The sequence below is a fragment of the Ceratotherium simum genome, chromosome 2, assembly GCF_057802395.1.
Source record: "Ceratotherium simum simum isolate JZ-2026a chromosome 2, ASM5780239v1, whole genome shotgun sequence".
Classification (NCBI taxonomy): domain Eukaryota; kingdom Metazoa; phylum Chordata; class Mammalia; order Perissodactyla; family Rhinocerotidae; genus Ceratotherium; species Ceratotherium simum.
This window is the reverse complement of record NC_141901.1, coordinates 6,334,992-6,351,692: the sequence shown is the minus strand read 5'-3', so window position 1 is coordinate 6,351,692 and position 16,701 is coordinate 6,334,992. Positions and strand designations below refer to the sequence as shown.

Sequence of the window (16,701 nt, the reverse complement as noted above, 5' to 3'; positions counted from 1 at the left end):
TATGGAGACTTGTTTTGTGGCCTAATATGTGATCAATCCTGGAGAATGTTCCATGTGCATTTGAAAAGAACGTGTATTCTTCGGTTTTTGGATGGAATGCTCTGTATATATCTACTAGGTCCATCTGTTCTAGTGTGTCGTTTAAGGCCAATGTTTCCTTATTGATCTTCTGTTTGGATGATCTATCCGTTGGTGTAAGTGGAGTGTTCAAGTCCCCTACTATTATTGTGTTACTGTCTATTTCTGTTTTTATGTGTGTTAATAACTGCTTTATATATTTAGGTGCACCTACATTGGGTGCGTAGATATTTACAAGTGTTATATCCTCTTGTTGGATTGTTCCCTTGATCATTATGTAATGCCCTTCTTTGTCTCTTTTTACAGTTTTTGTTTTAAAGTCTATTTTGTCTGATATGAGTACTGCTACCCCAGCTTTCTTTTCATTGCCATTTGTGTGGAGTATCTTTTTCCATCCCTTCACTTTCAGTTTGTGAGTGTCTTTAGGTCTGAAGTGTGTCTCTTGTATGCAGCATATATATGGGTCTTGTTTTTTTATCCAGTCAGCCACCCTATGCCTTTTAATTGGGGCATTTAGTCCATTGACGTTTAAAGTAGCTATTGATAAGTATGTACTTACTGCCATTTTTTAACTTCTTTTTTTTTTTCCCTCAGTGTTTTAGTAGTCCTCCTCTGTTCCTTACTTCTTCTATACAGAATTGATGGTCACTTTACTTTGACCTCTGTCTGAAAGCTGTAGTCTTTAACTACCCTCCTCCCTCCTTTTATGTTTTTGATATCATATCTAACCTCTTTTTTGTGCATTTGTATCCATTACGTTCTAATCGTGGAAATAGATAATTTTTCCTATTTCTGGTCTTCTCTTTTCCCCTTAAATCAGTCCCTTTAACATTTCTTGTAACACTGGTTTCTTGGTGACAAACTCCTTTAATTTTTGCTTATCTGGGAAAATTTTTATCTCTCCTTCCATTTTGAACGATAACCTTGCTGGGTAGAGTATTCTTGGCTGTAAGTTTTTTCCTTTTAGCACTTTAAATATATCGTGCCATTCTCTTCTAGCCTGTAAGGTTTCTGCTGAGAAGTCAGCTGATAGCCTTATGGGGTTTCCTTTGTATGTAACTTGACATTCTCTTGCGGCTTTTAGGATTCTCTCTTTATCTTTAATTCTGGACATTTTGATTATGATGTGTCTTGGTGTGGGCCTCTTTGGGTTTATCTTGTTTGGGGCTCTCCGTGCCTCCTGTACCTGGATGTCTGTTTCCTTCCTTAGGTTAGGGAAGTTTTCATCTATTATTTCTTGAAATAGATTCTCTGCCCCCTTGTCTCGCTCTTCTCCTTCCGGGACACCTATAACACGGATGTTAGTGCGCTTGATGTTGTCCCAGAGGTCCCTTAGACTGTCCTCACTCTTTTTAATTCTTTTCTCTTTTACCTGTTCACCTTGGGTAATTTCTTCTAGTCTTTCTTCCAGCTCACTGATCCGTTCTTCTGTAAACTCTACTCTGCTTTTGAGTCCCTCTAATGAGTTTTTCATTTCCAGTATTGTATTCTTCATTTCTGATTGGTTCTTTTTTATATCTTCCATTTCTTTGTTGACATTCTCACTGAGTTCATCTATTCTTCTCCCCAGATCAGTGAGCATCCTTAACACTCTTAGTTTGAACTCTCTGTCAGGTAGGTTGCTCATTTCTGTTTCACTTAGTTCCTTTTCTGGGGTTTTGTCCTGTTCCCTTACTTGGAATGTATTCTTTTGCCTCCTCATTTTGCCTCTTTCCCTGTGCTTGTGTCTACGTATTAGGTAGGTCAGCTACGTCTCCTGCTCTTGGATAGGTGACCTTATGTAAGTGATGCCTTAGGAGGCTTCCAGTGTGCTTCCCTCAGTTCTCAATGTTCCAGGGGTGGCCCCTATGTGGGCTACGTGTGTCCTTCTATTGTGGCCTGTTAGCTCTCCCTATAGGTGCCCAGAGAGGCTGCGTTATGCTCCTGGCCAGCTGTTGTAATGCTCAGCTGCTTGTAGTTGTTGTGGGCCCTTCAGTCTCTTTATCAGGTGTGGGGAGCCCCAGCACAGTTGGCTGTAAATTCTAATACCACATTTGTGTTGCAGTATTTCTTTTAAGTGAGTAGGCCCCCAGTGTGGCAGGTTGTTAGGCTCAGGGCCTTACAATTGCTGTAAACCTCTAGCCTATTAGGTCTCTTGTCAGCTCTCTGAGGATTACAGCTGGGTGGGGCTGGCCTCAGGCACAGGAGCACCCAATTGTTTCAGGCTTTGGAAGGTGGGGCAAACCTCCTATGTGGGTCTCTGAGAAGCACAAGTCTTCTGCAGCTGACAAGGCCTGTTGCCCACAGGTCCACACACACAGTCAACACAGTCCTGCCCCATGTGAGCGCCCCGACCTCCCCAAGCGGACCCAGTCTCTCCACGGCGGGAGCCCCACACACTCCGCCACTACCCCACACTCTCCACCCGCTCCTTATGCACACCCTGCCCCGCTCAAGTCAGCTCAGTTGCCAGGCTGCAGAGAATCCAGTCACCAATCTATGCAGGCCCACACGTTGCCTGAGGGCTTGTTGTTGGGTGGGGCCAGTCTCTAGGGTGGGCTGCCTGCCCTGGCTGAGCTGGATTAAATCGGTGCTCTAGCTGGTGGAGCAGACCCTGGGCTAGCAGGTCTCAGGGAAAACTCCAATGGCGTCTGTGTCAGCACGCTCACACCCGGCCACAACAATGGCCGCCGCCAATGTCCCAGTCCCTGGAGAGGTCTCACCCCTCACCGAGATGCACTCAGGGCCTATTAGGTGAGTCTCTTGTCACCGAAGCACTGTGCACCTTTCTTTCTGGTGATTTTAGGATGCTTTCTGGAAGGGGTGAGTTTGTGCGTGGGCCCTTTAAGAGCCAGTTTTAGTTTCTTTGTGAACCGGGTTTTCTGGGGGTGCTCCCCAATGCTTTAGTAGCAGCAAAGTCAGATATTATGCCGCTGGTGTCGATTGTGCTGGGTCCACAAAATGCCCACAGCGGGGGCGCTCCCCGGCTCAGGGCCCCTCGTCTCCAGGGAGGCTGCGTACCTGTGAGCTGCTCCCGGCGGCCGTGAAGCTGGCGGCTTGTGAACGTGGCGTTTTTCCTCTCCAGAAGGGAGTCTCTGCCTCTTCTACCCCAGTTAGGATTGTCCGTTGTTGCAGGAGTTCCTCTTATCCAGTTTTCAGTTCTGTCTCAGGGGTAATTTTTCCACGAGTAGTTGTAAATTGGCTGTGTCCACGGGAGGAGGTGAGTTCAGAGTCTGCCTACGCCGCCATCTTGACTCCGCCGAAATCAATAGTTGTTTATTAAACACCTTTGTGTTGGAACAATGCTAAGCTTGACTGAGACACCAAGATGAGTATGTCCTTGACCCTGACTATTATTATAGTAATATAATAGTCTAGTTGAGGAGTTAAGACAGAAACATAGAAAAAAAATTTCAGAAAAAATACAAGGCAGAGAATGGTAATGGTGGATGAATTCTGTATTAAAGAAAAGACTTCAATGTGGAAGAAGGTCAATGATCACAAAAACATTTTATAAAGGTGGAACCTGGCTGGTCTTTGAAGAATGGGTAGGACTTAGGTATGTGCAGAGAAGCGGGGAAGGCAGCCTAGAGGACGGAGATGGTGTAAGCAATGGTGTGGTACTGGGACTGTGATAGCACATGCAGCAGTCAGGGGGGAAATGGCCTGGAGCCCATGGTTTATTGAGGAGTTGTGAACGCAAGTTGGAAGGGAAGGCGGGCACCGTCAATATAGATCTTGAATACTTCACCAGATTGCTAGAAGGACCTAGCAAAGAAGAATCCTCTGCCCAGCTGCCTTAGGACACCTCTCGTTTATTGACCAAAGTGACTTGAATTCACAGAATCAGAGAATTTTAGGTCTGGAAAGGATCCTGGTGGACATTGTGTTCAAATTGTCTTATAACCGAGCTGATTAAATAACTTTCCCATAGGCCCTGAGCCAGTGACAGAGTTGGCTACAATAACAGTAAACATTATCAAACATTAACTCCGTGCTGTGCACAGTTCTGAGTGTTTTACATGTCTTAAATCATTAAATATTGCCTACTAGCCTGTGGGGGCAAGCACCATTAACATCCTCGTCTTACAGGTAAAGGAACAGAGGCACAGAGAAATAAAATAGGTAGCCAGAGGTCCCTGAATAAATGGCAAAGCTGAGATTTGTACCCATCTGGATCCAAAGGTCATGCTTTTAACCATTATGCTTCTAGAGCTTGGGACTCTTGATTCCCAGGTTGGAGTTTTACTCTCGGACACCCTCCCCCTCCAATAACGTGATTTTTTTTTCACACTGAAACCATTGTGTGATGGCACTGAGGAAGGGTGGGGTGGAAGAGGTAGGGTGTGTTTCTAGAACCAGCCAAAGGTAAAATGAACACCATCACACTAAACACTGTGTATCAATTTTTTTTTTAAAGCCCTTGAGCTCATTCTTATTAACTTTGGGTTGGTGAATGACCAACAGGGCATTTGTGGTTTCAATTCTTTCTGGGTTATTTTGACTCTTCTGCAAACTGGTTCTGTTTATCACCTCATTTGGTTTCTACTGTCTAAATTCTGCCTGGGTAAAAGCTACACCCAAGATACACAGGAAGATACGATGCCAACCTCAGAAGAGGGTATACGTGAACTTTTGTTTTCAGAAACATTTTTATCTCAGTATTGGGCAGCATGTTTGCAGCTGCTGAGCTGTGGTTAACCTGGCAGTTCACCATGAGAACAGATCTCGGAATCTGGTTCTCCCTTTGAAAGGTGCTATTAAGATATACCATATTTGGTTCTCCCCCACCTTTTCCAAGAATGAGACAACTGTGTCACACACAGAAATGTGTGACCATCTTCTCAAATCATTATCTCACCAGAAGGAGCCATTTAGAACCATCACCAGGCCTTTTATGAGTCTTGATTTTCTCTGATTTTTCTCTCCGTTTGAGCACGCCTTCTTCTATTTTCTACTGCTCGAAATCTATCTCAACTGTTCCTCATACTCATTAGATCTAAAGCCAAAGCCTGTAGCACAGGAATTTCTCTAGGAGTGGACCAGCAGCGTGAGCAGCAGGTGCAGAATCTCAGGCCCACCCAGACCGGCTGATTCCAAGTCCGCATTTAAACACCATCTCTGGGTAGGAAGCAGCTGAGGGTGTGAGAAGCGCCACTTTGGAGTTCTCTTCTCCTTCCTTTGCCCTAGTGAATGCCTTGCATCTTGCCCAATCATCTGCAAGATATTTCCTTTACGCCTCATCTTACCTTTAGTGAATATTTACCTTTAGTACTAACATTTTAATTTTTGCAATTTTTAAGCTCCTTAGTTTAATTTATATTCTCTTGTTTTTCATTCAGGATGGAAGGTGCGTATTAAACACCCTCTGTGAAAGAAAATTCTTGAGATACTAAAGTGTCACTGGATCCTTCAAATCCCTCCATGACAAGTTTTGCATGGCGTCTCCCACATTGGAGATGAAGCACGCTTCTTTCAGTGCGTGTGAAGAGATTTCCGTCACCGGCAGCTCCTTCTGCTCCCGTTTTGCTCCTCTTCTGCCCCCACCCCCAGCCTGCAGTTATGGTTTATATAGCTCAGTCTTTTGTTCTCTTTCCCATGGAAAACAAGACCATGGGGAAAAGGATTACTGTGGAATATAAAGATGTCAGAATTTGCTCTCCTTCTTGACTCGTTTGCAGTTTCAATTCAATGCTGAACCTGATGACTTTAAAGACAGTGACAATTTGAGACATGCAATTACAGGCTCAGTTTTGTTGCAGATCACACTTCACCTCCAGTATACTGTGGGGGCACATTCTTATAGAAAGTTCATAAAATTGATGTTATTCGGGCTTTCCAGTTCCAGCAAAGTAATGGGATTCTGCCCCAAATAGGAAAAGTCCTATTTGCCCTGTAGCCCCACCTTCTATAAATGGAGGCCATCCTATTTAACTGCCTCCAGCCTCCTTACCCTCTTCAGCCATCTCCCCGTCTCAGTTGACTGACTTCCACACATGGCATCTAATGAGCACCAAACAAAAGGAGAGAAGAGAGAGATAGCCTGCTCAGTATCTCTGGATTTTGCTGTCGCTTTTTATTAGGCCCACCCAGGTTTCTTGAATTCAATGTTTCTTTTACGGCCACTACATTGTTAATAAAGAAACACCATCACCAGAATGCTGGCTGCAGGCAACATTGGCTCATGCTGAAATGCTCCTCCTTTCCCACCCCTAATCCTCTTATCCATCTACCTAGATTCTAGCTATTCTTTAAGACTCATTCAGGCATCCCCCACCCTCACCACTTCTTTCATAACTAGTCCTTAACTAGTCCAGCCCATGACAATCTCCCCTTCCTGGGCTCCTACTGCAAGGCTAGTCTGTAACCTGCAACTTTGTACTTCAATACAGTTTGGTTTTTTTAAATGTTACCTAGTATACTATTTTAAAAATTATTACATATATGTTTTATCCCCAATTGAAATCTACCCTCCTTAATGGCAGAGATTGTGCCACATCACTGGAGTATCTAGTCGTTACTGGACACTCAATAAATGTTTTTCAAATAAATCAGAAAGAGCGTACAGTGTGCTATTGATGTAAGTTGCAGCAAACCCTCTCTCTCCATGGCATGTGATGACCTGAAAAGATACTCATCTCACGTCAAGGGCTGAATTCTTATAAGAGAATAGGGTCCTGTGTAAAAACTGGTTGGAAATACCTCCTTGCCCCATGGCCAACACAGCTTTCACACAAATTCACACATTTATGAGAATGACTTTTTGGTAACAATTACATTCTCCTTTCACAAAGCCATCTCAGATTCTGCATTACAAGAAGGGCTGTTGCAAAATATTCTCCATGTTGTACATTATAACTCTAGGATGTGCTATTCACACTCATGTAGCTCAGGATACATACCTCAGAGTTGTACAGTGCACAACCTGCACAGACTCACATGGCAGCCCTGATTGCAAGGGCTTATTCAACTAAGACATCAGGATCAAAGAACCCAAGTAGAGGCTACATCTTGGGAGTGAGATGCGTATAGATTTAAAAACACAGTTCTGTGTTTAAGTCCTAAGGCTACCATGTGATCTTAGGAATTATGTCATGCTACACCCCTTAAATAAAGATTCATAAGATTCATAAAGAAATAAAGATTCATAAGACAAATTTCATAAGACCTTGGATTTAACCTCCTCGAGACTTGGTTTCCTGTTTCCTTGCATGTAACATAAGAATGAAATATGCCTTGTTTGTGTCACAGGGATATTGCAATGACTGAGTCAGGTATGAAATTGCTTTGTGAACTGAACCTTAAATGTAGATTCCCGCTCTGCCCCCGCCCCAAATCTTGCCTTTCATGCTTTTTGGTGTAGGACTCTGGATCCTATGCAAGGGCTGGAGTAGATGCAGGTTTGAGGCCTTCTCCTGAGATCAGAAACCTAATCTAAAAGGGTCCTTCACTTATATTCAGACAGGAACCCAGCACTGAGATTTCACCACAGGAGCTCAGCTCTGCTCCCAGCACCCTGGCTGGGGAAAGATGGAAGGGCGTGGGTTGGGGAGTCACCCCCACCCAGCTAGAATCCTGCCTCCACCTCTATGGTGTGACCCTGCAAGTCATTTGCCTCTCAGAATTTCAGACTTATTTATGAAATGGGGACACCATTATCTTCCTCACACAGTTGTGCTCCAGATTAAATCAAATAACCCCTTTCTCCCATAACCCAGAATACCAGCCTTCATGAAATCGACAGTCCCAGGGACACAGAATTATCCATTGTTCTGGATTTGTTCATGAGAGCACAGTGGGCCTGGGCTGTATTATTTTAGTTTCCTGCAGAAATATTTCATTAAATTAAGATTTAACTTTATGACCTTAACTCTGATAAGAAAAATCTGTCACCTGAGTGTCACACACTTCCCACGCGTGGCCTTGGTTTTCACCCCTTCTCCTCCCTAGGACCATGTTCTGTTCTTTGACACGTGTCTGAAACAGACCTGGCTCCATAATGATTTAATGAGAAATAGATGAGGCAAGAAAGAGGCTTAATATCCAAATCATTCTGTGGAAAATTAATAGTTATCCTTTAGATATCTATGCTCTTCCCCTCAAAATTCCTATTCTGTGCCAGCTAACTCGTCTCTTGATCTCCCTTTTCTCCAAAGTTCTTCTAAAATTTCCCTCTCTGGACTCCAGCAATTTGCTTCTTCCTTCTGTTCACATGTCCCATTCAGGAAAGAAAAGCTGCCCCCACCAAAGCAGCCCATAACCCATGACAAGGGACAGGGAAATTATTAGGAGAAATAATGAGATTTTCACTTCCCCTTGGCCTTGGCAGTCTTGTCTGATCTATGTCTGATCTAGTGGGCTCTCGGCATTTCATGAGATACAGCCTTCCCTGCATGACTCTGAAAGATTTTATTGGAACTAAGCTTTCCTCAGCATCTTGGTATGAAGCGTGGTCCAAGGAACAGATCCAGTAGGAGTGTTTCCCATTCTAGTATTTCTAATAGCAGTAGTAGCGATGATGACGATCCTAGTAGGGTAACAAATTTTTTTTTAAAGTTTGTTATCTTAAACTTATTTTGGCATCCAATGATCTTATTTGGCATCCAAATCCAAATTGGGAGAAAACTGTCTTTTCTTGACAAGACTCTAGGGCAAAAGGTGAGACCCTACAGACTCAGTGATGGCAGGAACTTACGCAGCAGTAATATATAACTAGGGTGCTCTGTGTATGAAAATGCAGGAAAGTGAGTTTTCTTTGCTCCTGTGAAGACATGAGAAGGAAAAAGAGGGAAGGAAGGAGATAGAGAAGAACTGGAAAAGGTGTGGGAAGCAAGAACTCCGTGGAGGCAGTCTGCCCTCTGCGAACTAAGATGGTGTGATTCCCTCGGGACTGCAAACCTTCCGTAAACATTCTACTAGAAACACAGACCTGGTGCAGGTTGCTTTGAAGGAGGAGTTTAAGGTGAGGGGCTGCTTCCTTAGTTTGGGAAAATGTAGATATGTAGGAATAGCCACAAAAGGCAAAATTGGAACAAAATATTTTGGTAGAAACAAATATTTGGAAGAAAAATCAGTACCAAGGTGAGCATGAAAATTAAGCTCTCTGGGAATTTTGAGAACTCTTAGAGAAGGTTTTGGGCTACCACATTATCAGCATTTTCAATCCATTGTATCTGCATTTTAAGGGACAGAGAGACCCTTGCTGACATCTAGGTTACATGCCTCAGAGAATTTAATCCTTGGCCACAGGTATTATTATTCTCATTTCAAATTTTAGCAAACTGAGGCTCAGAGATATTAAATAATTTATTAAAATCCACATGGCTAGTAAACGTCTGTTTAATAGGTAAGGAAAGGTGGTATTAAAAAGATCTATGTATCTAACGCTGAAGACAAAAGGGAATAAGAAATTACTCAAAATTGATTTGATTTCAAATACAAATGCTGGACTCCTTGGGTAGGCCAAAAGAATGTGGCCTTTCCAATTCACACCAAAATCACCCTTGAAAGTGACCTTCAGAGAACAGGCTGTGTCTCTTGATCTCAGCATCTATCACCCCTCTATCTGGAGGACAGTAGATGCTCAAGAGGGTTATTGAGTGATAAATTACATGGCACTTTTAGTGTGAAGAGAGACCTAAGGCACGAGATTGTGGTTTTCAATTAACTAACTAAACATCTACTAAAAATTTACTGTTGCAAGAAATGTTACCAGAGGCTGTGGACATACAGGAGCAGAGTCCTGCCCTGAAGGACCCAGCATCTGGAGGTGGAAGGAAAAAAGGCATCTCTAACTACCAGCTCAGAGATGCTGCAGTTCAGGGGAGGGAGGGGCCCCTTGGCAAAGGGCAGCAGAACTTATAGGTGAAAATAGATCCTGAGTGAGGTCTATCTAATTAGGAACCAGAAGGTGGGTTAAGTAGCTGAGAGAAAGATGTTAAAATCAGAAATGTCAGACAGGTTTTATTGGCTTAGCAGAGCACCAGCAGTGAAAAAGGCATAGAATAGCTTTAAACCTCAGACTAAAGCTTGTGAAATTTATTCTGTAGTTTCTGGGAAAACTTGAGCAAGAGAGGGACAGGATCACAATGATATTCTGGGAAGAGGAATACGTCTGAGGGTTTAGGAGTGGAGAAAAACGGAAGCAGGGAGACTAGTCAGTAACAGTAATTATTCAGGCATGACGATTAGGGTGGGGCCAGGAAGATTCCAAGGTGAAACATCCTCAAGGCTTTGGTCTTTGACTAGCTGGGGTCGAGGGACAGGGAGGGGGACTGCAAAGGAGTGTAGCAAAGCACTCAAAAAGGAAAAGCATAAAACAAAGGTTCTGGTTAAATATGGTGTATGCAAATATTCTTTTATTCAAACATCTTGTAGGAAAGTCCCTCCTTTGTTATATTTCCTCTGCATGAACATATCTCCTTTATTCTTAACATAGGATTGAGTCAAGGATATGGTCAAAATGGCTTTGGATTCACGAAGACAAGTGGTAGAGATTGAGAATGGGAAAAGTCCCAAAACTAAGGGATCTTAAATATGTGGATTTGAATCAATTCTGACCGCTTAAATGAAAGCCATTTGAGTTTCGTTTCAGAAAGCAGTGTTGACAGAGATCCTGATGCAGACTGGCCAACCCTGTCTCAATGTGCTGAGAAGCCTCCAAAAATGCCTGTCCGTTGGGCTCACCTTTGCCTGTGTGGTCAGCTTCATGTGGATCTAGAGTTGACAGGCAGAAGGCACGTTTGATGGCGCACATGACTTGCACAATTGTGCTAATGACTTCTGGAGCACTCTACGAATGTTCTAGGGAAATTAGTATCTCTTTAGAAAGCATACACCCACAAGAGTAGTTTGCAAACTTTTCTATTATGAGGCACACTCATTAAAGTTAAAAAATTGCAGGATAGTAGTTATTTTTACTATCCACTAATTGAGAAAATAGACATATATATGGATAATAATAATAAAAGAAAAAGACTTCTTGCTCAGAGGGAAGACCCAGAGATTAGAAACCACTGCTTGCCCCTACACTCTGCAATATCTTTAAAGAGCCCAGCTTCACAAATATCAGGCTTTTCTTCTTCATCATACTGTATATTCACCTGCAATCCTCTTGAAAAAAACACCTATGCTTGATTTCATAGTCATATATAGAACACTTGACTTAACAATTAGCCAATTCTGCCACACATGGAACGTGTACAGAAATAGGTCATATACGAGGCTATAGAGCAAGTGTCAACAAATTTCACAGAACCGGAATCATGCAAAGTCTCTTCTATTCGTTTTAAGCTAATAACAAAACATGAACTTTAAAAAATCCCAGTATGCTTAATAATTTTAAAATATTTACATAACTCATAAGTCAAAAAAATCGCAAAGAAAATTTTGAATTATTATAATTGAACGATATTAAAAACACTTCATATAAGCAATTGTGGAGTGCAGCAAAAGAAATGTCACGGAGGATTTATCATTTTAATGCTTGTATTATTAAAGAAGCAAAGAAGCCTAAAAATTAAACAGCCGACTTGAGAAGTTAGAGAAAAAAAAGATAGAATAAAACATAAGAAAGTAAAAAGAGGGAAATAAACTTAAGAGAAGAAATTAATATATAGAAACAAAGAACAAGACGATCAAAAAGTAGACAAAGTGATCAAGGAAAAAAGAAAAATGGTATAAATATACAAAATTAGGAGTAGAAAAAATACATAAAGATATTGCAGAAGATTTTTTTAAATTAAGGAAACATTAAGAACAATGTAATGAAAATATATTTTGTAATAATCAAAATAAACAAATTTGCTGAAAAAAAATTTACTTACAAATTTACTCCTGAAGAAATAGAAAGCCTAAATGGTCTCGTATAATCATTAAAGAATTTGAATCTAGAACTAAAACTTTTTCCACAAAGAAAATATTAGGTTTAGATAGTTTTACAGGGAAGTTCTACCAATTTTCAAAAAAAAAAAAAACCCAAACAGATTTTTCCAAATATATTTAACATTTTCTAGAGATATTAAATGAAGGCCTATTCCCCAATTATTCTATGATGTTCAAGTATCCTTGATTCAAAAACCAAAGACTTTGCAAGAAAGAAAAATTATAGTCTAATTTCACTCATGAATATATGTCAAAAATTCTTAAACATAGCAAGTCAAATAGAACAGAAAATAAAAAACAGAACCTCATTCTCAATTTGGGTTTATTCCTGAAATATAAGGGTAGAATTTACGTTAGAAAATCTCTAACCATAAATCACCATATTAGGGCCGGCCCCATGGCTTAGCGGTTAAGTGTGCGCACTCCGCTACTGGGAGCCTGGGTTCGGATTCCGGGCGTGCACTGACACACCGCTTCTCTGGCCATGCTGAGGCCGCGTCCCACATACAGCAACTAGAAGGATGTGCAGCTATGACATACAACTATCTCCTGGGGCTTTGGGGAAAAAAAGGAGGAGGATTGGCAATAGATGTTAGCTCAGAGCCACTCTTCTCGGCAAAAAGAGGAGGATTAGCATGGATGTTACCTCAGGGCTGATCTTCCTCACAAAAAAATAAAAAATAAATCACCATATTACTAGATTAGAGGAGAAAAACCATATAATCATGTCAATATTGCAAAAAAAAAAGAATTCATAATTTTTAAAAAGGAAAAGAAAAACTTTCAGCAAGCCAGAAGAGGGAATTTCTTTAACCAAAAAAAGATACCTACCAAACACTGCAACAAACATCATCCTTAATGGTGAATTATTAGAAGCTGTGTCTCTTTCATCAGGCGTTGTTCGATGATGCTGACCAACTGTGGTAGCCGTTTGGGGAGCAGAGCTACCAACAATCCCAGCTGCTGCTGTTCTGGATGCACCACCACTTTCAGGCCGAGGTTGCACATCCCCCAGGCTGCTCCCAGCCAACCACTGACAGCATCTGTGTTGGAGCGCGAGTCCATTGCAGGGGTGGGAGACTCCTCTAACCGATGACCTTGCCTCCAGGATCCCCGACGGCCTGGCTGACACACTCCCAGGGCTGTGCCACAGTCTGAAATACTGCCTCCCTTTCCTCCTTCCTTTTCCTTTTACAGATGCCATGCTTGCTCCCCATTCTGAAGGCTCTCCCTCCCTACCTCTGCTTTGTGCCTTTATCCTCCACAGGTGTTTCTCCCAACACAGCTCTTGAACGTCCACGTATCTGGGAGCCTGTTTCTTGGAGGCCCTGACCCGACACACTAGCTATCGCTACTTTTATTTCCCACTGCTCTGTGTGCTGGACGTCTGGCCAAGGGGTCTCTGATCCTTGACTTAGGCTCTCGACACACTAGAGTGGTTGCCTTTCCTTGAACTAACTCTGTGCTTTTCTGTTTCCCACTCTCTCCTGGAGCCCCCACTTTCCCCAATCTCCATTTAGTTCAGTCTATCCCATCCGACAAGACCCAGCTCATGAGAGGGGATTTCTCCTAAATCCCCAAATTGGAGTCATCTCTTCCCCTATTAAACTCAGCGGCACTCTGTGGGAGCTTGGTGCTGGTCACCAGCTGTCACACACATCTCATTTATGTGTGTGAGTCTTCTCCCTGATGAGTAACTCCCGAAATATTGCCCAGGGCCAGATAATTAACCCTTGAAAACTGCTCGCAGCTGTGCTCAGTAGAATTAAATCAAGATCAAAGCCTAATCCATCCATTTACACTTTGTAAATGAGAATAAGAACAGAGTAACACAAAACGTTTTCACTTATTCCACCACACCTCATTACAGGGATACGGGGAATAACTGTCAGCGTGGATCCAAACCCTGCAGAGTTCTGGTTAGCTGCAAGATCATTTTAGCTTTCCTTCTTCAGGAAGGGCTCTGCACAGTTCTTCTCTGAAACAATATGTCCAACCTGTAATTACGTAAACTAGTATTCGGGGAAGTTCTTCTTTACATCTAGCTTAAATTCCTCTTGCTGCAACCTGAGTATAGTTTCTCTTCTTTGGGGGAACTAGTGCAGACAGATGTGATTGGCTGACTCTTCCACCAAGGGAAAGCCAATGTTCTAGCTTCAGTTAACACGAGATCATTTATTTTTGCCAACACTTGAGTGCTTTTAAAAATTTTAACAGAATCTGGTGCTGGTCCTGAACTATTACCACTAGGAAGAATCTGCTTCTCCCGGTTAAGGTTTGCATTTCTCCCATGTGTACTGCTTCTAGGCTGGGCCACTTCCTCAGAGCAGGAGAGAGATTGGGGTGGGCCATCTGGAAAAATTCCCTGAGGTTATAGGCCACCACATCCCCTTCCTGCTCTATTGAAATATGCCTGGGCTCTGCCAGCACCTCCCTGGCCAAGACCTAGCCAGCTCCCAGGTTGGCCCTTTTGTGTGCCAACCTCTGACTACTCATCAAACACTTTCCAATGATACTCATAAGCAAGTCCTGGGGAAAGCTGTGGGCTGGGGTCCTGATTCGTGCACCAGCAGCAACAATAGCAGATGCAAACAAATGAGATATTTGGGCAACAAGGTGTGCTGGTGTAAGTGAAGATAAATTTAGCTTTCAGCATGTAATGCTGACAAGGAACACGCCAAGAAACTCACTTTTCCTCAGAAGCAACTCATTATTGCCAAATATCCTGTTCACCTGATTGGAGAGGAGGTTCTGTTTGTGTTCTGTAACTCCATCCCGACTGTGGATATCAGCTGAACTGAATCCATCCCGGGATGCAGGAGAGAGGGGGGGTGTGCAAAGGAGTGGATATTCCTCAGCTCCGGAGCTCTGGCGATGCTGAATGAGTGATAAACGAGCATATAGCACAAATGCTGACACTATCTCATTCACTCAGAGTTTACTTTACCCTTTCCCTCTTTCACTGTATTCATCGGTTTTATTTTTTTCAAGTTTTTTTCTTTATTGTGAAATCTTTGTTGTACATTATTGTTTGTCAGTAACCATATAAATGCATCCCTTCACCCCTTGTGCCCACCCTCCACCCTCCTTGCCCCTGGTAACCACCAAACAGTTCTCTCTGTCCGTGTGTTGGTTTATCTTCCACTTATGAATGAAATCATGTGGTGTTTGTCTGTCTCTCTATGGATTGTTTCACTTAACAGAATACCCTCCAGGTCCATCCATGTTGTTGCAAATGGGACAATTTTGTCTTTTTTCATGGCTGAGTAGTATTCCATTGTGTATATATATACCACATCTTCTTTATCCACTCCTCAGTCAGGGGATACTTGGGTTGCTTCCAGGTCTTGGATATAGTGAATAATGCTGCGATGAACATAGGGGTGCAGAAGCCTCTTTGGATTGTTGATTTCAGGTTCGTTTGGTAGATTCCCAGCAGTGGGATAGCTGGATCATAATGTATTTCTATTTTTAATTTTCTGAGGAATCTCCATACTGTTTTCCATAGAGGCTGCACCAGTTTGCATTCCCACCAGCAGTGGATTAGGGTTCCCGTTTATCCACAGCCTCTGCAGCATTTGTTGTTTTTTGTCTTGGTGATTACAGCCCTTCCAACAGGTGTAAGATGGTATCTTAGTGTGGTTTTGATTTGCATTTCTCTGATGATTAGCGATGTTGAACATCTTTTCATGTGCCTATTGGCCATCTGTATATCTTCTTTGGAGAAGTGTCTGTTCATTTCCTCTGCCCATTTTTTGCTTTGGTTGTTTGCTTTTTTGTTGTTCAGTTGTGTGAGTTCTTTATATATTATGGAGATTAATCCCTTGTCGGATATATAGTTTGCAAATATTTTTTCCCAACTGGTGGGTTGCCCATTCATTTTGATCTTGGTTTTTTTTGCCTTGTAGAAGCTCTTTAATCTGATGAAGTCCCACTTGTTTATGTTTTCTTTTGTTTCCCTTGTCCAAATAGACATGGAATTCAAGAAGATCTCTTTATGATCAATGACGAATAGTGTACTGCCTATATTTTCCTCTAGGAGTTTTATAGTTTCAGGTCTCACCTTCAGGTCTTTGATCCATTTTGAGTTAATTTTTGTGTATGGCGAAAGAAGGTGGTCTACTTTCATTCTTTTGCAAGTGGCTGTCCAGTTTTCCCAGCACCATTTATTGAAGAGACTTTAATTTCTCCACTGTATGTTCTTTGCTCCTTTGTTAAAGATTAGCTGCCTATAGATGTGAGGTTTTATTTCTGGGCTTTCAATTCTGTTCCATTGATCTGTGTGTCTGTTTTTGTATCAGTACCATGCTGTTTTGATTACAATTGCTTTGTAGTATGTTTTGAAGTCAGGGATTGTGACGTCTCCAGATTTGTTCTTTTTTCTCAGCATTTCTTTAGCTATTCTGGGTCTTTTCTTGTGCCATATGAATTTTAGTATTCTTTGTTCTATTTCTGTGAAGAATGTCCTTGGGATTCTGATTGGGATTGCATTGAACTCATGGATTGCTTTAGGTAGTATGGACATTTTAACATGTTTATTCTTGCGATCCAAGTGCGTGGAATATTTTTCCATTTCTTTATGTCATCGTTGATTTCACTCAATAATGTCTTATAGTTTCACTGTATAGGTCTTTCACTTCCTTGGTTAAATTTATTCCTAGATATTTTATTCTTTTTGTTGCAATTGTAAATGTGACTGTCTTCTTGAGTTCTCTTTCTGTCAGTTCATTGTTGGCATATAGAAATGCAATTGATTTCTCT

At 42.0% G+C, this 16,701-nt stretch overlaps 1 protein-coding gene across 1 annotated transcript in view; it reads left to right on the top strand.

The window, feature by feature from the left end:
• SELL (selectin L) overlaps positions 1–5,719 on the top strand; it is a 30,945-nt gene extending 25,226 nt beyond the window's left edge. The window contains exon 9 of the mRNA XM_087437811.1: positions 5,400–5,719. Coding sequence (XP_087293937.1) covers positions 5,400–5,418 — 19 coding nt within the window. The 3' untranslated portion in view covers positions 5,419–5,719. The remainder of the gene's footprint in view (positions 1–5,399) is intronic.
• Positions 5,720–16,701: the final 10,982 nt, after the last annotated feature.